Genomic DNA, 23,917 nt, shown 5'->3' with positions numbered 1-23,917 from the left:
CCCTGTCTTTTTCATTTAAAAGTGAAAGTGTTTTATTTTTAATTTATGTATATTGTATATTGCTTAGGTATTAAGTAATTACAATTAGGCTTATGTTTTTTTTCCATCTTTTTTTTCTGTTGCATTTGGCTTTGGTGGGATGACATTGATGCTTGGGGGAGAGACAAAATGTTTGTTTTAGTGTCTAAAATGTAGAACAACTAATTCCAAAAATGGAGATAATATTTTAACACAGTTTTATTCTGTTAACATTAGGTTTCCAAGGAAAAAGCTAATAAAAAATTAAGAAGTGTTTTACATTATTCATAATGCCACATAGAATCATCGATTTAAGAAGGTTTTTTGGTTTTTGTTTATCGAAAGAATTAAGAATATGTGGAAAGTATGATTACTAAAATTATGAAAAGCTGAAATAAAATATAATTAGAAAAACACTTTTTTTAATGTAGAGCTGAAATTGTTGAAGCACTAAAACTATTTATTATTATTATTATTTATAAATAAAATATTTTTAAATAAACACTTACTGAAACAAACTAAAATTAAAATAAAAATTGATCAGATAAAAACAAAACCGTAATAGAATGTTTGCAAGAGTTTCGGTGACCATTGACTTCCAGTGAACGGACAAATATAAAAGACTGAGATATTTCTCAAAATATGATATATTATTGTGATTATATATTCACAGAATATTAATTTCTGAGCTGCAACTTTAGACATGTGCTATCAATCTTGGCCACTAGGTGCCACGATCACTATAAACATGAAATCTTAGGAGTTCTTGGAAACTTAGATCCTTGATATGGGTATCTTACACTCAGATGGAGATGATGATGGAGAAAGCAGGAAATCGACACCTGTTGACGGTCCTGACGTATCCTGACGCAGGTCATCTAATTGACCCTTTTTCTGTTGCATTTGGCTTTCGTGGGATGACATTGATGCTTGGGGGAGAGAAAAAATGTTTGTTTTAGTGTCTAAAATGTAGAACAGTAATTCCAAAAATGGAGATAATATTTTAACACAGTTTTATTCTGTTAACATTAGGTTTCAAAGGAAAAAGCTAATAAAAATTAAGAAGTGTTTTACATTATTCATAATGCCACATAGAATCATCGATTTAAGAAGGTTTTTTGGTTTTTGTTTATCGAATGTTGTAACGTAATACCGTGTTTATTAAATTAAAACGTTGTTTGTCAGCGCGCCTGCGGTACGATGCCCAAAAAAATGCTGTTCGTGCGTGCGCCATCAAAACATGCTTATTCTAAAATGTGCAGCCCCAAAATAACTGTCTTGGTAGGCAGCTTACAAAGATTTGAGACTGCTCCAGAGTGTTTGGCGTGATATAGTGTTTGCAGCAGCACTACAAGCGTAAATCAGCGTTGACTAACATCATGGGCGGAAGCTTCGCTGCTCCCACGCTCCACACACACACACACACGCACACACGCACACAGTTACTCAGCTCTGGAAAACACTGCTGGAGAACGAGAGCAACGATGTGGATTCTCCAGATTACAGCTCTTACAATATGTAAGTTTGTTTATTAGTATTCTTCCATTCATAACGTAAATGTAAAAGACAGTGGCTTTCATTTGATACAGTTTGTGTATGAAGTTTGATGGTGAGCCAGAAATATTATTGTTTTACACAGATCAATGTTTTGGTGTCTGTAAGGTAGAATTCGAAAGAACTAGAGAATAAAAGTTGTTTAAGTGTCCCTGTCACGATTCAAAACAGTTTTAGTTCTAGTTTGAAACTTTATTTTGAAACTTTACTTTATTCTGAAGTATAAGTATTGGAAGAAAGGTACAGGTATGTAGTGTTTGTGAAATGTTTTGTGGTCCAAAGTCAGCATCCAGTTTAAATGTAGTAGGTTTTGGTGTTACTAAGTGTCAAGTTTGGTGTCTAGAGGTTTGTGTGCATCCCATCTGGTTTCCTGCATGCCACATTCAGCTCTCCATCAGGTCATTAAAAGTTCTCATGTGAAATTCATTTCAATAATTAGAAACAGACTCCAAAGACTGTAACCAGAAACCAAAATGATTAACCATGTACTTAGTTCACCCATGTTTCAGTGATTATAATAAAAAATAAATAGAAATAATGTATGAGTTACATAACTAAGGGGCTAGTTGTCACAGAAACTATAAGATATTGAATCAAAATCACAGGTCAGTGTTTGTTTATTGTGTGATGTTAGTGGTTGCATGTAAAATCGAAAAATTAAAAAATGTAATGGAAAAATTACCCTGAGAAACATTCACTGGACCTATAAGTATGACATCTGGCTCTCTATAAAGGAACTTTTATTGTACTTTTTAATATTTCTGGTTATCATTTGGGATTCATGACACTAGTAATGCGGCTCATGTTCAAACATTTTAGGATGCAATCTAATCGGTACAATCAATGTGATTCCCATAGCTATTGCTTTACACACCCTGGCACAATTACCTGATCTTAATGACAAGTGTGCGGAGGGGAGCTGTTACCCTGCTACTGGTGATTTGCTGATAGGAAGAGCACATCGGCTTACAGCCTCCTCCACCTGTGGACTGGATGGACCAGAGAGATTCTGCATTGTAAGCCATTTGCAGGTAATGCATAGTTAGACATATACAGTCATGCACTATTACAGACATGCACTTGAGAATCAAATATCCAAAGATATGTTCAATTGGTTTAAACAAACATTGTATGCATAATTATTTGTAATGCACTTTTTTAATCTCATATACAACCTAAAAACATCTGATTTGGTCATGATCTTTCTATGTTGCTGGGTGGGTTTCTTTCCATGCTTATATTCTCTGTCTGATGAACAATCAGATCTCTGTGTGGAGAGTATGTGGTGGGAGGATGAAGGCACATGCCCGATGTTCCAGACCCCCTTAGGCCACTGTTTTGCTCATTACATTCTCTGTATTCTGAGTTCTATATTGTGAGAGATAAACTGAGCAATGGTAAGAAGCTCAGACTGAAGTCTGACTGTAAATGTCAATGTGTGATATGCGTGGGATCTGAACTGTGTGTATTTGATCTGAAACCTAATAGTCAAATGTCTGGATGCACAAATGTAAGATGCTTTCAATCTTTAATGACGTTCCAAATCCTTGAAGTTTTTCAGAATTTCCTTGCAATAATTATAAATGAAGTTGGAAGATATTTAGAAACCCATCATAAAAGTATGCAAATTTGCTCGGATCTTGGTAGATTGCGTTGGTCATTGCAGTCAGACCATTCCCATAATGACCAACGCAATCTACCAAGATCTGCGCAAATTAGCGTACTTTTATGACAGGTTTCTAAATAGCTTCCAACTTCATTTATTATTATTGCAAGGAAAATTATAGAAAGTGATTTGATCAGAAAGACTTTCAATCCTTAAGGATTGATAGCATCTTGTTCGATATTGTGTGCATTGTCAGCGGATAAACCGCAAAACTCTTGAGAGTGGGAAAAACAGGTGCATGTTCAGAACATCTGGATTCCTGCAGTCCGCATTAATGTGTTTTTCTTTTCGCTAAACCCCGAAAGACACTATATGTCTCACTCGCTCCACTAACATCTGCATCTCGATCTCTGTCCATCGTCAGGATGAGGCAGACTGTTTTGAATGCAATTCTCGGCGGATGTACAATGAGTTCACCAACCCCAACAGCCACACCATTGAGAATGTGGTGACAACCTTCGCTCCCAACCGCCTCAAAACCTGGTGGCAGTCCGAGAACGGTAAGTTCTCACACAACAGTAAGAACAATCACAAATAATATCTCAGCTGTTTCCCCAGATTTCTTGGTGATCAAATATGTTTCCTGTAGAGTTTCAGAGGAAATCTCAACAAAGCACAGATTTATAAAGTTGCAATCAAAAGTCGAATCTCATATGCACTGAAATATTCAAAAAATTTCAAAGACTGAAATTTCTGAAGTTTACTATGTATACATATTTGTAGCTTGACTATATGCCAACAATTGTCTAATTTGTGTGTTTTATTAGAAATATTAGTAACCCCAGAGACAAAATTGATATTTAAAGGTACAGGTTGTAGGACCTGCCTCTAGAGGACGCACTACCAAAACAATAACAATCGCATAGTTTGATGACGCTAAGAAGGAGCGTGGAATGATGGCATTTGTTGTCTTCTACCCAACCACCGACGGCCATTCAAACACAATAATTGGGCATACATAGCAAACGCTAGTTCAACGATTTGTGATACTAATCTTGTTGATCATTATAATAGCATATGTTTTCTGTAAAGAAATCAAAATAACTCACCTGTCGAGTAAAACACAAGCGAGATCGGCATCTCTTTCTAGTTGAAGTTTGTCGCGATTCGCGAAGCTACTTCCGCATTTGTCCAGGACACTGTTGTCATGTGGTTTCTACGTCAGTAAAGGCGCTAACAAAGGGTAACTAACGTCACTGACAGGTGACTGCACTGCCCTGTTTCACTGTTTAGAATGGGAATTTTCTCATGATTTACAAGTAGTTCAAAAAATTAGAGATATTGTTATTAATCAGCTGGACAAAATATATAACACTAGCCTAGTGGTTTTTGGATATTTTGCTGCAAATATCTTACAAATTGTACCTTTAAAGGGATAGTTCACCCCCCCCCCCCCCAAAAGTGTTTCCAGACATGTTTGTCTTTCTTTCCTCTGTGGAACATAAAGGAAGATATTTTGAGATATTCCACGTTGTGGAAGTTGGTTGTCACCAGAATTACTTTGTTACCAAACATTCTTCCAAAATATCACCAAAATGTATTTCAATGTGTTCCGAACATGAAAGAAAGCCACAGGGTTTCGAACGACATAATGGTGAATAAATGATGACAGGTTTTTTATTTTGATTGAATTTTCCTTTAAATGGAACATAAATGAGACTCAAAGTCACTCAAATAATTTGAAATAAAGAAATGCATCTTAAAGTCTCGCAAAAACACACAATTTTCTTATCATTGCTCCCAGAAAAATATACACTGGAAGAACATACAGTACAATGTATAACTGCATAAACTTGGACAGACAGAGAGAACAGGAGGGAAATCAAGTAAAAGAAATAGTTCAGCTGAGAAGAAGAGCTGACAGGAAGTAGTGGGAATGAGAAAATAAGAGTTGGGATGAATCCTGCCGCTGGGCGTGGGAAACAGCTGGCCTGCTCTCTCCCTAGCTACGAGTTTCCACAACAGTCACGCTACCAGACTGAGTGTAAGTGTGTGGCAGGGCAGAGAATTTAGGACTTTGGATGCTTTATTTGGCATTGTGCTGCTCTTTTGTTGCACCATTGTTCCCACTAAATATAAAGAAAATGTGGACATTTTCTATAATGTTTCAATTTTGTTTTTAGTAAAAGGGATTTAAAGATTACGCTTCTTTACATTTTCAGCTTCCTGTAGTGTGTAATGTTACTTTTTGTGCAGTAATGGCTTGTTAACTTATGGACTGCATAAAATGTTACATTTCACATTTTTCATAACCGTTTTCCATCTGACAACTAGAATTAAACAGCCTGTTTTACAGTTGCTACTGTACCTTTAAGGTTTGGGTTGTATGGAGACCCTAAAAGTACATGGTGATGGAAAACGTATGTTTCGATGCTTTTGCATTCTCTTGCATAACTTTTGTGTTCCCTCAAGAAACTTTGCATTCTCTTGCAGAAACTTTTCAATTGCCTTAAGAACCTTTTTGTTTGCTCACAAAAATGTTGTGATGGAAATTATATCAGGTGTGAGGAAATACTTTTGCAGTTAAAAACAACATTTCTCAGAGGACTAAAATACATTTTGAAGAGAATGCACAAGTTTTGAGAGTGAATGCAAAAGCTCTGCATCTGTGTACGTAAAATTTACATTATATTATATATATTATAATATTTGCTCATTTTCCATGAAGTCTAATATTGTTTAAGCAGCCCAATCCTTCTCTTTGCAAACTTAATTTAAATTTTGGATGAAAAATCTATCCAACTATGTTGCCATCAACCACTGTGTTGACTATGTTAAAGTTCAGCATTCCTGAGCATGATTCATTGAGCATGTTTTCCATTTCCCTGTACTTATATTATCCTCTTCTGGGGTTTTGGAATACTGGTATCTATCCTACTTTGTACCTTCTCTGTATTACTTCATGGATGCCTGGATGTTTCTCAACACCCAACAGGAGTCGTCGATGTGCAAATATGGGTTGTTGTATGTTAATAAGGAATTGCCATGAATCCATTGATCGGAGACCAAGTCGTTTTTGGAGCTTAGCTTAAAAAATGAGCTGTATCTGAAATTGCATAGTCTTAAGTAGCTAGTACATCTGATGATACAATAAACATCACACCCGTTAACAAAGTACTAGACATTATACTCATTTTATGTACTGTTTTTTTATACTATATGTTAGGGAAGCAGGCATATTTAGACAAAGGGATCTTTTTAGACTCAAGAGGAAGTTTTGACTTCTAAAATTTACAATATGTTTACACAAGACAGTGAAGTCTTTTGTTTCAAAGATCAAGGAAAATTCTTTTTTCATGAAACAACCCTCTGACTTTTTGATATTATGAACTAACTGGGAAATGATCCGTACCAGATACTTTGCAGTAAACTAATATATATATATATATATAAATCTATGCATTTAGCAGACGCTTTTATCCAAAGCAACTTACAGTGCATTCAGGCTATCAATTTTTGTGTTTCCAGGGAATCAAACCCCCAACCTTGCACTTGATAAAGCAATGCTCTACCAATTGAGCTACAGTACATACTTCACCAGTCAAATTAAATGACCGTTACTGTTGCATAAAATATTATTTAGAATGGGTCCAGTTTATCCTAACCTCGTTTATTTATTTCTTCACTCATTTATCCATTCCTTTATATTAGGAGTTGAAAATGTGACCATTCAGCTGGATTTGGAAGCTGAATTCCACTTCACACACCTCATCATGACCTTTAAGGTGAGAAAGACACGGTCACGCATGCATAAACACACTGAAATAGAGCAGTCTTGGGGAATGTAGAACATTTGTGCAGATATGTTTGAAGTTCTTCTCTTTAAGTCCAGAGCTGTGTTACTGATTGTAACCTGATCATAGAAGCCATTGGTGGCCTCTATGACCTCCTTGCTAAGCTGCTATGATGCTTTTGAGAAACTTTAGCCTTTTTTAGTATCCAATTCTAAGTGAACGTATTGCTTTTTTCCACAGACCTTTCGGCCGGCAGCCATGCTGATTGAGCGTTCTGCAGATTATGGGCGAAGCTGGCAGGTGTACCGTTACTATGCTTTCCAATGTGCTGAATCCTATCCGCACGTCCCTCAGGGGCCAATCAGAAAAGTGGATGATGTTATTTGTGTCAGCCGCTATTCAGGCGTTGAGCCATCAACAGAAGGAGAGGTGTGTACTGTGTAGTGCTCATGCATAAACAAATATAAACATACTTACATATACTATGCAAAATTAAACTCCTGAGCCACTGTTCTTGTATACTTGCACACAGGTCATATTTAGGGCACTTGATCCTGCGTTTAATATTCCTGACCCTTACAGCCCACGCATTCAGAGTAAGTAAATCAGGGCAGCAACCCTCTTGTGATTTGAAAAGATTTCTACTGAATTTTCACACAATTGTTTTTATTTTGACAACTCAGTCTTTTTTTTTCTTCTTTTTTTTCTGACTACTTTTTTGTATGTGTGTTACCTACATGTAGACTTACTGAAGATTACAAACTTGCGTATACGGATGGAAAAGTTGCACACTTTAGGTGATGATCTGTTTGATGACCGAGAGGGAGTGAAAGAGAAATACTATTACGCTCTGTACGATATGGTCGTCCGTGGAAACTGTTTCTGCTATGGCCACTCCTCCAAGTGTGCACCAGTCGGCGTTGAGGCAGGGGTTGAGGGCATGGTGAGTAAACAAAACAACAACTATCACAATCCAGATCCACTTGCACATTACTCACCTGTGTCTCTGTGTGTGTGCGTGCAGGTTCATGGTCATTGCATGTGTAATCACCACACTACTGGACTGAACTGTGAAGAGTGTGAGGACTTTTACCATGATCTGCCCTGGAGACCAGCAGTGGGTCGGGAGACAAATGCATGCAAGAGTATGACAGCCCACAGTTTTAATACAAAACACAACAGCATTATTTCCCACTGACATTTCTGCATTCTAAAATGAAATGAAAGGCTTTAAATTTAGTTCACTCATCTTTTGTTTTTTCTCTCAGGATGTGAGTGTAACCATCACTCGCATTCCTGTCATTTCGACATGGCGGTGTATCTGTCATCGGGGAATAGGAGTGGAGGAGTGTGTGATGACTGTCAGCACAACACAGTGGGCCAGTGGTGTGAGAACTGCAAACCCTTTTACTACAGGCACCCTGGCAGAAACATCAGAGACTCCAGGATCTGTGAGCGTAAGTGTGTTTAACACTTTAAAGAGGATAGATTTACCGTATTTTTAGGACTATAAGTCGCACCTGAGTATAAGTCGCATCAGTCCAAAAATACGTCATGATGAGGAAAAACACATATATAAGTCACACTGGACTACAAGTCGCATTTATTTATAACCAAGAACCAAGAGAAAACATTACCGTCTCCAGCCACGAGAGGGCGCTCTATGTCTTCAGTGTATAAACTCTCTGGCGGCTGGAGATGGTAATGTTTTCTCTTGGTTCATTTCTCTCATTTCATGTCAAATTAATTTTGATAAATAAGTCGCACCTGACTATAAGTCGCAGGACCATCCAAAGTATGAAAAAAAGTGCGACTTATAGTCTGGAAAATACGGTAATTGTGTTACATTGCAGAATGGAAGAAATAAAGGTTTTAAGGAAAACATTCCAGGATTTTTCTCCATATAATGATGCACTTTAATGGTGGCCAACGGATTGAAGGTCCAAATTGCAGTTTCAGTGCAGACAAGGAATAAGGGAAGGGTCTAATCTAGCCAAACGATTGGTCATTTTCTAAAAAACATTTAATTTATGTACTTTTTAACCACAAATGCTCACCATGCACAAGTTCTACTTCATGTATTACATAATAACCTTGGAAAGGTCAAGTAAAGGTCAGGTAAGCGGAAGTGTTTAAAAAGAGTACGTGCAAAAAAAGTCAAATGCTCTCTACAAAAAAATAAGTTAAATAATGATGTTGGACGAGTTGGAGGAGAAAATAAGATGTCATGTTTTTCACCCAAACACAAAAGTACACAAACGAAGAACTAACTGTGCGTGACCTTTCCAACGTGATTACGTAAAGCATGAAGTCGTGGACGTACATCGCAGAGCTAGTGCAAGATGAGCATTTGTGGTTAAAAACTATATACATTGTATTTTTTTCTGAAATGACAGAAGATCCTTATTCTTTGGCTAGAGCCCTTTGAAGCTGCAATTTGAACCTTCAACCCGCCACCATTGAAGTCCACTATATTGAAAAAAGTCCTAGAATGTTTTCCTCAAAAAACGTAATTTCTTTGCAACTGAAGAAAGAAAGACATCTTGGATAACAAGGGGGGTGACTAAATTATCAGGATTTTTTTTTTCTGGAAGTGAACTAATCCTATCAGAACAATTCAATTTTCATTTGAATTCAGAGTTAAATAATTAAAAGTTAATTGACTCTGCATATTCAACTGAGAAATTGAATTCATTTGATCTTATTTTATAACTGTGTCATTTGTTTGTATTTAGCCTGTGATTGTGACCCACTTGGTTCTCTGAACGGAGGCTTATGTGACAGCGCTACAGATGTTCAAAGAGATATGATAGCCGGACAGTGTCGCTGCAAAGCTAACGTGGAGGGACAACGTTGTGACCACTGTAAAAAGGGACATTATGGCCTCAGTGAAGACCCATTAGGCTGTCGGCGTGCGTAAACACACACATATTCACACACCAGCAGCTTTTCTCATGGGTTTTTTTTCAAGGCTTTGACCCCTGGCTTCCTCTATGACCATGTTTGTTTTATTCTCTCTTTTGTGTGTGTTTTTGTAAACCCAGCATGCAGCTGTAATCCTCTAGGCACACTCCCAGCAGGAAGTTCCTGTGACATACAGACAGGAAGCTGTTACTGCAAACGTCTTGTGACTGGACGAAATTGTGACCAGTGTCTGGTAAAAGAGCATTATTACTAGTTTATGCAATCTGTGTATTCGTGCTCGGGCATAACACAGTTTCCCCTTTCAGCCGCAGCACTGGGGTCTCAGTAATGATATGGATGGCTGCAGACCATGTGACTGTGACGTAGGTGGGGCTTTGAATAATAAGTAAGTACCCATATAACAATAATTGATTATCATAACAAGCCTATGTCTATTGATTTCAATATTTTTATCATACTGTAAATGAATTCATCCAGGCCTACATACATATTCTTCCTAATATTTCTGTTCTCTCTGTAGTTGTTCTCGGGAGACAGGACAATGTGCCTGTAAGAAGCATATGTTTGGTAGACGATGTGACCAAGTGCATTCTGGGTACTACTTTGCGGCACTGGACCACTATATTTACGAAGCTGAGGATGCTTCCTTCGGACCCGTAAGTGTACCATTCGCCTTCATTCATTATATAGAAGCAGAATTTGTTTTTCAACATTTTAAAACAAAAGGAATTCAGCATTTTTAACTGTGACATGAGTGTTTTGAATATGACAACTAGTGAGCTCTGTACAGTAACAGGTAACAGAACTACCTTTATTTGAACGAGTAAATTCAGAGTGTTTATTGACTGTATGCAGGAAGTAAAAGTGCTTGAGAAACCGTTACCTTTGGATCGTAAACCAACCTGGACGGGTAAAGGATTTGCAGATGTACCAGAGGGTGAAACACTGAGGTTCAGCATTTACAATTTACCACGATCGATGGAGTACAACTTAATGATCCGCTATGAACCACTGGTAATAAACATACACACCATGTTCAGTTTAAAGCATATCTGCTACACAGGCAGCATACACAAATAAACACGTGTTTGATGCATTTATTGTAGTTGCCAGATGAATGGGAGCAGGTTGTAGTACAGATAGAGCGGCCCAGAGGCACTTACCCATCAGCACACTGCACTTCTACATACAATGATAAGCAGACTGTCTCACTGCACCCTGGATCCAGGTAAGGGTGCATTAGTGTGTGTGCAGAGATTAGTTTACCATGTATTTGACTCCTGAACGTGCTTGTGTGTTTCAGACATACGGTTCTGCCTGGTCCAGTGTGTTTGGAGAAGGGTCAAAATTACACAGTGAAAATTAGCTTCCCGCAGTACTCCTCATACAGCCATCACTCTTCTCCTCACACACTTGTTGATTCAGTAAGTTTATTTAATGTGCATATTAATGCAATTTATAGCCGTTTTAGGTTTAAAAAATATGATATAATTTACTAATTATGTACAAATCAAAATGTCAGATTTAGCTATAAATATTTATCCAAATGTAAAAAAATATGCAAATTATGCATTTTATGTAATGGTGATGGCTTTTCATTTACCTTTAGTGGCTTTAATGATATTGATAATGATAATGATCACTAAACCAATCCTTCTAAAGACAACCTTTTGGTCATCGGGACTATTTATATTCCAAGAAAAAAAGAAAAGAATAAGAAAATTCTAAAACTCAAATAAGACATTATAGTACCTTTATGAAGCTGTTTGAATGCATATTTGGCAAATTGTACACTGTTTTGAGAACCTTAACATACTGAAAAATTTTTTGGAGTACAGTAGAAAGACTGAAATTGTAGTTTCTCCCTAAATATACTCAAATTAACTTTGTTTTATTTACAATTTTTGAAAAATCTAGTGCATGAATATAACATAAACCATCTCACATCTGCAATTACAAACATACCCACTAATACAAGTAAATTTTTCCTCTAAGCTCTACATTTACAACACAGTGGTTTATTACGATATTCATTCATATTGACTTAAACCTTGACCTTGGACTTCTGTAGATAGTGCTTTTGCCAGAGGTGCAAAACCTGGCTCTGTTTTCTGGCGGACCACAGCAGCGGGAGGACTATGAGATGTTCCAGAAATACAGATGTATGGAGCGCAGCCAGGGTGTTATTAAAATCCCCCTAACGGATATTTGCAGAGATTACATCTTCAGTGTGTCAGCACTACTTCACAATGGAGCTCTGGGTGAGAAACACAAAATGCAGCTAGCTAATACTAGAGATTTTCCAAATAAGTACCGGTTTATGCTTTTTTGAGTTTATATTTCCCACAATCTTTTGCTGCTGTTTTAGGGAAGCCCACTTTAAAGCAATCATTATTTTGCTATTTAGTTTGGTGATGCTAGTGGTGCAGAAAGTGCATATACTTCAGCTTTAAAAGTACTGTACATTATTTTTATGAGTTCTACTTAATAACTGCCATTTGTCTCTCAATTATTTATCACTGGCAGAGTGCAAGTGTGACCCCCAAGGTTCTCTGAGCACAGTGTGTGACAATGTCAGTGGGCAGTGTCAGTGCCGACCCAACATTTTAGGAAGGAACTGCGACACCTGTGCCCCGACCACCTACCTGTTTGGACCCTCAGGATGTAGATGTAAGTGAAAACTACTCATATGCACACATAAACAAACCAATGGACACCAACATAGCCATTAGCAAAGAATAACATCAACAATGTTTTTCTGATCACTTCCTCGTTAGCATGTGACTGTAACCCACTGGGCTCTCAGAACCTCTTCTGCCACCCCACCACGGGCCAGTGTTTATGTGTGCCAGGGGCATATGGGCGGCAATGTGACAACTGTAAGCCCAACCACTGGGGCTTCCCTCAATGCCAGCCCTGCTTCTGTAACAGGAACAGTGAACAGTGCCACCCAGTTACGGGCGAGTGTCTGAACTGCAGGGGTCACACCACAGGCCACAACTGTGAGAGGTAAAAGACGATAAAATATTGTTTAACAGGTCTGATACTGTACATGATTTGGTAGTATAATACCATTATGATGCCATATATATATATATATATATATATATATATATATATACATATATAAAATCCTGGCTTTATAATGGCAATCAATGAGAACGAAAAAAAAAAAACGAAAAAGTGCACCACAATGGTTTTCCTTTGCTGTAAACAAAACGTCCTTCTTAAGCCCCCTTCACACCAAGAACTATAACTATAAAGACAACGATATTAGCGTTCACATCAGTGAATGCTATCGTATGTTTATATGTCTGATATGCACACGCTCGTCTGCCGCTTTAAATTCTCCAGCTCCTTAAAGGAGCAGGATGGGTTCTGATTGGCCGTTAATGTTTAAATCGTTCATCGGCAGGATAAAAATCATTCTGAAATGATATCGTTTCACTTTGCCGTTATTGTTATTGCTGTGGTTTGGAATCTGCTATTCTTTAATATTGATATTGAACTGTATCTTTATCGTTATCTTTATAGTTATCGTTCTTGGTGTGGACAGGGCTTTACGCTATGACTACCGTATTTTTTGGACTATAAGTTGCATCTGAGTATAAGTCGCATCAGTCCAAAAATACGTCATGATGAGGAAAAAAACATATATAAGTCACACTGGACTAAAAGTCGCATTTATTTAGAATCAATAGAAAACATTACCGTCTACAGCCACGAGAGGTTCTATGTCTTCAGTGTAGACTACAGGAGCACTAAGCAGCATAGAGCGCCCTCTCACGGCTGGAGTTCATGTCAAATTAATTTTGATAAATAAGCCGCACCTGACTATAAGTCGCTTGGAAGAGCCAGGACATTTTTTTTTGTCTGAAAGAAAAAAAGTCATATATACCTAGGATGACTTGAGGGGGAGTAAATATATTAGGTAATTTTAATTTTTGGGTGAACTCTCCCTTTAACAGTGGGTGAACCTCTTTTTTGGACCTTTTTGTGGTTAGGATTAAGTTTTTATCTTTTTTATTATGAAATTACTTTTATGGCTTTGACCCTGAATTGTGGTACCAAAAATAAACCATATCATGTGAAAATGTTATATTGCGTTGTTTAGCAAGGCTCACTCAATCATAACGCTTAGTCCATAAGTCATTAAATATTCATGCACTTTGTGCGGTTTTTAGTCTCCTCGGCTGAGGAAAACAGTGAAAAAATGTCAGTGATGAAGAGATACTTTTCTTTTTTTAGACAGCAGATGTATCTTTTTAACAGATAGACAAGCAGTTATTAAAACAAGGTGCAGGCTCATTGTTTGCTGTAGAATTAATCATAATTGCATGGAGTTTCTTTAGGCCATTTGGCACAGCTCAATATCTGGGCTCTATGGGTGCACATAGTGCAGCTCTGGGCTCAGTAAGCTCTTTTGAGAAGCCAGTTATTTAAAATACATCCAAGTTGTGCATTTAAAGTGGTAAATATTGAAAAAATATTGTTGTACTTGTCTTAAGTATAGGTTAGTCATAATGGTTGTATTGAAAGTTTATTTCGCTGAATTTTTTTTTCCATTATTAGTTCATAAAAGGTGATTTATTTCAAAGATTAATGATTTGTGTGATGTGTATTTGTGTTTATTCCAGGATGTATACTTTTTTTAAAGCATTTTATGACATTGGGGTTGTTTAAGCCACATTAAATGATTATTAAAACCCTCTGTTCCAGGTGTGAAAGTGGTTATCACCGTAACACACTGCTGGGCTCCAGTGAGCCGTGCCGCCCTTGTATGTGTCCTAGCGGACCTGGAAGTGGAATGCAGTTCGCTGAAAGCTGTTACCAAAATCCCAACTCTCTCCAAATGGTGTGTGTCTGCAGCTCTGGCTACAAAGGTGAATACAGCAGTCTGAGAAATTAACAGAAGAAGCTATTATTTAAAACTCCAATTTAAAACAAATCTCACTCCTCTTCCATCCTATAGGACCCAAGTGTGAGGAATGTGCCTCTGGATACTATGGTAACCCTCAGGTCCCAGGAGGACGGTGCCATCCGTGTCAGTGTAACAGAAATATTAACATGCAGGACCCTGAATCATGTGACGCCCGCACTGGTGCCTGTCTCAAATGTCTGTTTCACACCGATGGCAGTGCATGCCAGTACTGCAGTCGTGGTTATTATGGAGATGCCCGTACTCAGAATTGCAGGAGTGAGTATTCGGTTTAAACAAGTGTGGGCTCTTGTTTAAAAATCCATTCATTTTCAGTGCTGTTTTAGTATGTGACATAGTTGTTCTATGTTAGAGAAAAGAAGTTCTGTCATGACAACTCTCGGAGTGGTAATATGCATGACAATGTTAATGTATTTGGTCTTGGCGGAATATATCTGAGAGAGAGAACTGAGACTTGCTTCTGCCAATACATCCACAACATGCTGCCGTGAGCATGTAAGAAATATTGCTGCTGCACATATAAAATAGCATACATGGATCTCTGCATAGCAGATTTATACAGGTGGAGCTGGGGAAGGTGGAGGGTTTCTGAAGTGCACTGCTACTGCTACAACAAACACTAGCCAAGTATTTTAATGTTGAACAGCTTGCTCATTGGCTACCTATACAGGAGAGAACTAGTCAGCTGTGACATGTCACTAATAATGTCCTTATGTCATATTGAGTTGCGCTATCTACAGTTTCATGATAGAACTTTGAAGAATGTTTCAGCTGTCTTTGTGCATGCAATGAAAGTCAAAGGGGTTCAAAAGAACAACAAAACAACTTTGTTTGTGGTCCACCAAAGAAACATTGGCAGAATCTTTATTTTTGAGTGAACTATGAAAGAGCAACTTCTGAGCGACATAGGATTACCCTTTCAATCATCTTTAAGCTATTGTAAAGCCTTTTTTGTTTGGTTTTGTCTTCAGAATGCATGTGCCATCTCGTGGGAAGTTCTAGGCAAGGATGTGTTGACGGCTTGTGTGAGTGTGACAGGGTTACTGGCCAGTGCCCATGTCTGCCCGGCGTGGTGGGACAGCACTGTGACCGCTGTGCCCCCAACACATGGAACATCAACAGTGGCAAAGGATGCCAGCCTTGCCAGTGCAACCCTGAACATTCGTACACGTCCTCCTGTGATCTGGTACGAACACACATTCGTCTTCATTTAATTCATATATCAACTGAATCACAAACAATGTGTTTTCATGTGTTCACGCTCGTCTCAGCTGACCGGTCAGTGTTCCTGTAAGCCTGGTTTTGGAGGCAGGACGTGTGAGGAGTGCAGGGAACTGTTCTGGGGGAACCCGGAGCTCCAGTGCCATGGTGAGTCTGCACTGCGTCATTAAAACTGATCCGTGCTGTGCTTTCAGTGCAGTTAAGTAGCACATTTACACCCTCAATTTAGTGCCGCACATGTACTTCACCAATAGCAGACTTTTAATGAACACATTTCTATTCAAATTTTGGCATAGTGTATAAAAATTAATGGATGAAAACATCAAGTTAGCATGAAAATGTGTTGATGTTTTGTTTCTATTTATGGGAGAATTTCTAAGTATTCCTTACTCTTGTGTTACTCAAATACAACATAGTCCCCAAAGTCATAATGGATTTCTCCAATACACAGTTCAAAAGTGACCAGACAATGTTTCTGTGGTACGCTGACAAGGTTTCCCTTGTGAGACTGGGCTGCTACAAACAAATACATGCAGAATGTTTCAACTGGTTGGGAAGTATATGCATGTGTGTTTATTTGTGTCGGTGTGATTTATTCTCTTCTCTCTAATATTCTACAGAGAAGTTCAAGAGACCCAGAGTAAATTGTGTGGATGAGTATTCTTGTTGAACTATAACCAAACAAACAATATCTCCTTTCGTGCTTTTTATCTTTCTGGTACAATTAAGTGAGCACTAATGCAAAACATCTCGGGATTGAAGTGGATTTTAATGGTTTGGGGATAATGGCTGCATTTACATGCGCAATCTTTGATCTGATTGAATAAACACCTTTAATGGTTTTCTTTTGTCAGAAAAAGACCATAAACCTGATATAGAGTTAAAAGGTTGTGTTTATGTTTCAAAGTCAAATAAAAAGAGGCATAGGAAATTCCAATGGAGATAACAAAAAGCTCTTAATATCAAAATAAAAAGGGCGAAAATACACATAATATTCCAAAAGGAATGTTATGAACCAAACACTGTTTATAACAACAACAAAAAATAAATAATAATATTTAATCATTAAAATAATTTGTTTTGTGTTCATACTAGTGCTATTTTAGTATCATACATATACTGCGTTAATATATTGAATAAGATTAGATTTTTATATTTTCTGTTTCAATTTGAATTTAGTTCATTTTATTAGGTGTTTTTGAATTTTTTTTATTTTTTATATAGTTTATTTTCTTTTTTAGTTAGACTTGTTGGCCTTGGCAGCTAATTGAAATAAAAGAAATATAAAAATGTTTATAGATTTTATTTCAGTTATTTTACAAGTAATTCAAATATTTTTTAGTTACTAATAACCCGGATCCATACTGTACAATTTATTTATTTGTCATATCGAGTACAATTTATTTATTTGTTTGTATTGTGTACACAGAAAAGGATTAGGGCCAAACAGTCATAAAAAAATTAATAAAACCATCTCAAGATTAAAATCATTATAATGCGGGATTAAACTTTTTACATTTCGAGAAAGATTTCAAAATCTTGAGACTAACTCTTAAAATTTTGAGAATAAAGTTGTTTTCAGAAAAAAATGGGTCAATTTAAAAATAAAATAAATAAAATTCTCAACATTTTGTTTTGTCTTTTTTCCCTCTAAATGTAACCAGTTTTTTTCTCGAAACACAATGACTTTATTCTCAAAATTGTATGCGTTTACTCTCAACATTTTATTTCAAAACTTTTCTCAAAAATGTAACAAGTTTAATCTGGCATTATAATGTCTTTATTCTTGAAAAATAAATTAGTTTTTCTTAACATTTTATTTCGATACTTTTCTCAGAATTGGTTTTATTTTCTTTATTTTTGCTTGGGCCTAATCCTCTTCTGTATTTTTCCAACTGCCATAATGAGAATATTTTTGATACCTAACAATATTAAACGGTATAAAATTTTGTATTAATAATTAAAAATAATGATGCTTTTCATATTTTTCTTTTGGTTTTGGGGTTAATTATGATCTAGACATGGTCTTTAGGAGATTCACCCAAACACATATTTCCCAGTTTTCTCACACAGTTTATAATGCGTGGTAATAAGCAGATGTGTTCTCACACATTCCATCGCACACATGCGTACAATAATTCACTGTTCCTTCCAGCACTCACATCCAACATTTTAAATCCTAAGAATTTTGGCATCATTTCATTTTTTCAATCATTTGTGCATGTTTGTGTTCCAGCATGCGACTGTGATCCACGAGGCATTGCTACTCAGCAGTGTAATAAGATGACCGGAGAGTGTGTGTGTGTAGAGGGTGTAGCCGGGCGGAGGTGTGACTCATGTGGACGTGGCTACATTGGGACGTTTCCTGACTGCGAGGCCTGTCATCTATGTTTCCGCGATTGGGATGTTAATGTGGGAGAGCTGACCAATCACACGCAGAGACTGGTGGATACAGTGGAGGAAATTAAAGACACTGGCGTGGCTACACCCTACAAAGACATCATATCGAGTCTGGATGATGAAACCAGACAGCTCAGACAGATTCTGGAAGATGACAAGGTTCAGCAAACGCTCACACACGTGCAGAGGAAGCTGCAGCAAGTCAAGTGTGTACTACACATTCACACTCATATCACAAAACTTTTTTATTTGGTTAACTCTTCTAAAGAGATTTTTAAGCCAAATAGAGTTTTAGAGATTTCAGCGTAAATTAATCGTAAAAACATGATTTGATTTAGCCATACATTTTTCTCGCCATGAAAAACGCACACAGAAGCTAGCATGGCGTTAAACACAACCAACCCAACACCTTTAAAGCAATAGTTTTTCAAAAAAGTAATGGCATAAATGTAGGTCATACAATTTGTGCATTAGTAAACACACACACACACACACACACACATATATATATATATATATTGTCAAATACAAACATTTATGATTGAAGTCAGATTGAAGCCATGCTTTCATCTGAGATTCTTGGTGTAAACATTATTCAGTAAAGGATACGGTATGTACTCCTGATCTTATATGTTTATAAACATATTATATGTTTATAGACATAAGTCTAAGACCTTATTATTTGCCAAGAGACTATGGAAATATCTTCATCTGTGCCATATATATTCCGCCCACTGGGGATGCTTCAAAAGCTGCTTATTTGTGTCCATCAGCAATTACATAACAAACCTAATGCACCAATATTTGTATTAGCAGACTTCAGTCATTGTAAGATGGACTATGCTCTCCCAGGGTTTCAGCAGTATGTTTGTAACACCAACTTGTTGATTCTGAAAATACAAAGTTTTGTATTGGCTAAAATAAAATACCATTAATAGTTAGTTGATCTGGATGTGTGAAAACATCAGTGTTAATAGAAAATGGATTGAGTCTCAGACTCACAACAAAAATGGACAGAAGAGATCCGAGTCTACTTTCAAGACCAGGGTTAATGTGAATGCAGTTGTTTTCCACACTCTTCACTTTCTGATATTTCAGTTTCTTTCTTCTGATCTTAGTGAGACAGCATCTCTCCTGAGAAAATCAATGAACCGATCTGTAACAGATCTGGACAAGGTCTCTGCTGACCATCAGCAGGCTGTGGAGAACCTAAAAGGCCTGACTGAGGAGGCCCAAAACCTACAAGAGATCTCCTCTGACAAACAGCAGCAGGTTCTGAATATCAAACATTCAGACCCCAGAGGTGAGCAGAGCACACAAACATACCGGTTTGAATTTAATACACACGTGATGTTATCTGAAGTGTGTGCTGATCATCTCCTGAAGGTGCGGTGGACAGCATCAGAGAGTATTACAAGGAATCCGGAGAGGCGCAGTTTCGTGTCAATCGAGCTGTCTCTGATCCAAAAAGTACAGTTAAAGAGTCTGCCCAGATACGGAAAGCTACAGAGGCCAAATTAGACAGCACAGTAAACGAATTTAACCTGAAACATCAGCTGCATTTACAGAGGCTGGACAAAATTGAATCTGACCTGGACGCCGCAGACCTTTCACGACTAAGCCATCAGGTAATTAAACTATTGGGTCTTGATTGTGTCTATGCAGGATCAGAAAGCTCTCGGATTTCATCAAAAATATCTTAATTTTTGTTCACACTTGATGTAAACATCGGCACATTTTGAAGATTGAAGTTTAAGTTTCACTTTAAGTTTTAGTCATTTTAGTACTCATTTCGGTTAGTTGTCAATTTGTCTTATTCTACAGTTTTTCATTAATTCATGTTTTACGCTGATATAGACTCATTATTGGTGCAACATTTTTGGGCAACTTTGAAGGAATTAGTTTGCGTTACAATTTTTGTGCTCGTGCTAATAAGTTCTCAGAAACATATCTTATATTAGTCAAATGTTAGTCAAAATCCAAACAATGTGCTGCTTGCTATTTGAATGTATCAGACCTATTTTTGATGAGTTATAATATCAGATGTGTGGGTGTGTGTGGAGGTGTGCGGAGGGGCGTCAGGTCTAGATGGTTGCGGTAACTGTGGCGGTTTGGGATGTGTGAGCGCGGATGGCACGTCCCAGTGTGGTGGGGAAGGATGTGAGACCATTGTGACACGATCCCAAAAGGCCCTGAACGAAGCCAAAAACTCAGACCAGGAGGTCCTGCATGCTTTAAGAGAAGTAGACAAGCTAAACAAGATGGTAAGTATCTGCAACAGTTTTAACTATTATTACTCTATTTTATTTATTATGTCCACTGAGATTCGTATATATATACACATTAATATTTAAACGTTTTGGGTCAGTATGATTTGTTGTTGTTGTTGCAAGAAATCAATACTTTTATTTAGCAGTCACATGCTGTATTAAATTGATCAAAAGTGACAGTAAAGCCATTTACACTGGAAATTGTAAAAATGTTAAGTAAATGTCAAAATACTCGCAGTTTTCAACATCAACATTCAACGTTTCAACTGTTTTCAACATTAAAGTATGAGCAAGCATAAGGGCATGCATATGTGTTTATTTTTTTTTAGGTGTCAGATGCTCGAGGACGTGCCGATGTGGCCAAGCTCAATGCTCAGGATGTATTACTGAGAGCCAATCAGAGCAAAGCGCGAGTGGAACAGACCAATGAGGAGCTCAGAGACCTCATTCAGCAAATACGAGACTTCCTCACAAGTATGAATTGTCACGTATATAGAAAACACTCACATTTTGGCCGTGCTGAGAATAGCATACTAACAGACTTTCTTTCAAACACTCAGTATGTATTGTGTGCAAGCTATGCAGATCTGCATCAAATGATACTAGATTTTTTTTTTTACGTATAAAAGCTTTAGATTACCCCCATATGCCCTATGCTACAAACCCTTGATATCATATATAAATTATGTCACAAATACAGTAAAAATCTAAATATTGATGTTAGAAACTTGAATCTGTTTGTTTGTGTAGACGAAACTGATCTGAAGCGTATAGAAGAAGTAGCAGATGAGGTGATGAAACTGAGTTTGCCAGTGTTGCCTGCTGCACTAAAAAACGTGACCACAGAGATCCATCAACATTTGTCCAGACTGACCCAGGTGGATGATATCCTGTCCCAGACGGCAGAGAGCGCACACACTGCACAGAGACTCCTGCAAGCAGCACAGGCTGCCAAGTCAGTGTTCACATACACACTTTCAAAATATACCTTTTGTTAATTATTTACGTTATTGATTTTCTAAATATATTTATATTTCACTCTTTTTCTTAGATTGTCATAATTAAAAAAATGATTACTGGGTATGGGACAAGGGAAAAGGCATTTGATAAGAAGCAAAAAACTACATAGAGAACAGTGTGAATCTGTAACGTACTGTAATAAAATCCCTGCATTATAACAACATCCTTGACTAGAGAAGTGTGTGTTTTTTGTGTGTGTATCACAGGGAGAGAGCTACAGCTCTGAAACGGGCCACTGATGAGGCGAAGGAAACTCTGGAGGACACTGAACGCGCTCAGACTGCAGCCGGCGAAAAACTGCAAGAGGTGAAGAGCGACATGAACCAAACAAAACAACAAATCGCAGATGTGAGTATTTCTACCTTTAAAATCACTATGCGTCTGTTTTTTGAATTTCTTACTTACTCAAAATGTGTGTTTACAGGTGCAATCAAAAACTGAAGCGACTGAGTTCAAACTGAGTAGCAGCACAAGAAGGTTTCTGGATCTCGAGAGAGAGGTCGACGAACTCCAACACAAAACTCAAGAAACATCCCGCAGCGCAGATGAGACCGAAAGACTAAAGGAGTACATCACATCAGAAATCGAGCTCACTGAAAAGGTAACTGGATTTTAGCGGCGATTTATTCAAAAATACATTCAAATGAAGTTCACTCATTAAAATACTTGAATACTACGCTGAACATGTTTTAAATGTGTGTATTAAAACACATTTTGATATTATTTTGGGGGACATACAATTATAAAATGTTGGAGTGATGCAACTGTCCTGATATTCTGATGAAGATCAAAGAAGGAATGTCTCGAAAATAAGACTTTGTCAAGTTGTTAAGCATAATCATTTATTATTAAAAATTACTCAAAACTATACTATAGATTTCAATATATTGAAGGTGTAAGGAAAATATTACTTGATGGAGACACCACGGGTATTAAATTGATACTTTTCTTGAATGCATATGCTTATACTCTCTTATACGCTTTTGACCCTTTGTGTATTTTAGGACATTGACTTACTCGTGCAACCGAAGTACCAACTGGCCAGTGGTGTGATAGATCAGAAGGCAGCAGGTGTGGTGGATGCACGTCAGAAGGCCGAGGAACTACGTCAGGAGGCAGAAGCTCTATTAAAAGATACCACGACCAAACTACAGAGACTGAGAGGTACAACTGCTCCCAGGTTTGAAGATTTGATTATAGATTTACCTAGGATTCCTCACTTTTCTTCTTCTTTAACTCTTCCAGAACTGGAGAGATTATTTGAGGTCAATCAGGACATTCTGGTGGAGAAAGCTCAGGAGATGGATGCACTGGAGAACGAGGCCAGGGATGTACTGCAAGAACTCAGTCAGAAAATCACCATCTACAGCACCTGCGCTTAACTACAATGACCAAGAACTAATTAATAACGTTATAAACTCAGATTATAATCAGCTGTGTATTATTAAAAACATGTTGCCATTGCAAAAGCAATGCAAGATTTTAATTTGACCTTTCATTGCATAGCTAAATAAACTTGAATTGAATACATGTTTTTGCCTTTTCTATGAAACTATAAATAACTCATCCAGTTTATTGTGTCCTTTATGAAGAATATTGCAATGTGCAATATTTTCTCAACAAACATTCCTCTTGGCAGAATAGGAGAAAGCCCCATGTCCCTTGTGAACAGCAAATCAGTTTGGATTTGCTTGATAAAACTAATGGTGACATATGAAATGCCAAAATAAAAATTACATGTGATAACGAAGCTATGACAACTGTGGATTTTTTTTTTATTCCTTTCATAAAACTGTGGAAACAGTAAAATAATGAAAACAAATATTGTACGATGTTTATTCAATATTAATTGTGTTAATTGTTAATTGATCATACAATGATCATTTAATAAAGCTTGAGCCAACTGAATTTATAAATTAAGCCTTCTCTAACTTGTCCAAACAAGATTTTATCGATTTTGATGGTGACCCTGCTGAAAAAACAAAACAGCATATGCTGGTTAGGTATGTTTTGAATAATCCAAAAATAATCTTTTTGAAAATCCGTTGGCCCACAAGTACACGGACCATGTTTTGATGCTGGCCCTTTGCTGGTTTATGCTGGTCCTTTGCTGGTTTTCCTTCATCAACCACAAGAGGGCGGCATCAAGATTTTTTTCTGAAGCAAACGC

General features: G+C 37.3%; 1 protein-coding gene across 2 annotated transcripts; it reads left to right on the top strand.

Annotated features, from left to right (window-relative positions):
- The first annotated feature begins 1,395 nt into the window (after nt 1-1,395).
- On the top strand, nt 1,396-23,497 carry LOC113061287 (laminin subunit beta-1-like). 2 transcript variants are annotated; one of them, XM_026230327.1, is made up of 33 exons: nt 1,396-1,536; nt 2,431-2,588; nt 3,603-3,738; nt 6,890-6,963; nt 7,213-7,401; nt 7,505-7,568; nt 7,716-7,915; nt 7,997-8,117; nt 8,241-8,429; nt 9,708-9,884; nt 10,017-10,129; nt 10,203-10,282; nt 10,418-10,553; nt 10,753-10,911; nt 11,004-11,125; nt 11,201-11,321; nt 11,969-12,158; nt 12,424-12,567; nt 12,675-12,906; nt 14,617-14,780; nt 14,870-15,094; nt 15,808-16,022; nt 16,108-16,204; nt 18,294-18,663; nt 19,576-19,760; nt 19,844-20,085; nt 20,521-20,721; nt 21,057-21,201; nt 21,478-21,682; nt 21,954-22,095; nt 22,172-22,348; nt 22,752-22,911; nt 22,993-23,497. In XM_026230327.1, exons 1-33 carry the CDS (start codon nt 1,398-1,400, stop codon nt 23,127-23,129), a joined length of 5,409 nt encoding a protein of 1,802 aa, XP_026086112.1. In that variant the 5' UTR covers nt 1,396-1,397; the 3' UTR covers nt 23,130-23,497. The 2 variants fall into 2 exon arrangements, with proteins under 2 accessions (XP_026086112.1, XP_026086104.1); XM_026230319.1 differs by having other exon boundaries at nt 2,431-2,603.
- Nucleotides 23,498-23,917: the final 420 nt, after the last annotated feature.

Source organism: Carassius auratus, chromosome 4, assembly GCF_003368295.1.
Source record: "Carassius auratus strain Wakin chromosome 4, ASM336829v1, whole genome shotgun sequence".
NCBI lineage: Eukaryota > Metazoa > Chordata > Actinopteri > Cypriniformes > Cyprinidae > Carassius > Carassius auratus.
The sequence above is the reverse complement of the archived record's forward strand: the minus strand, read 5'-3'. Positions and strand labels throughout refer to the sequence as shown.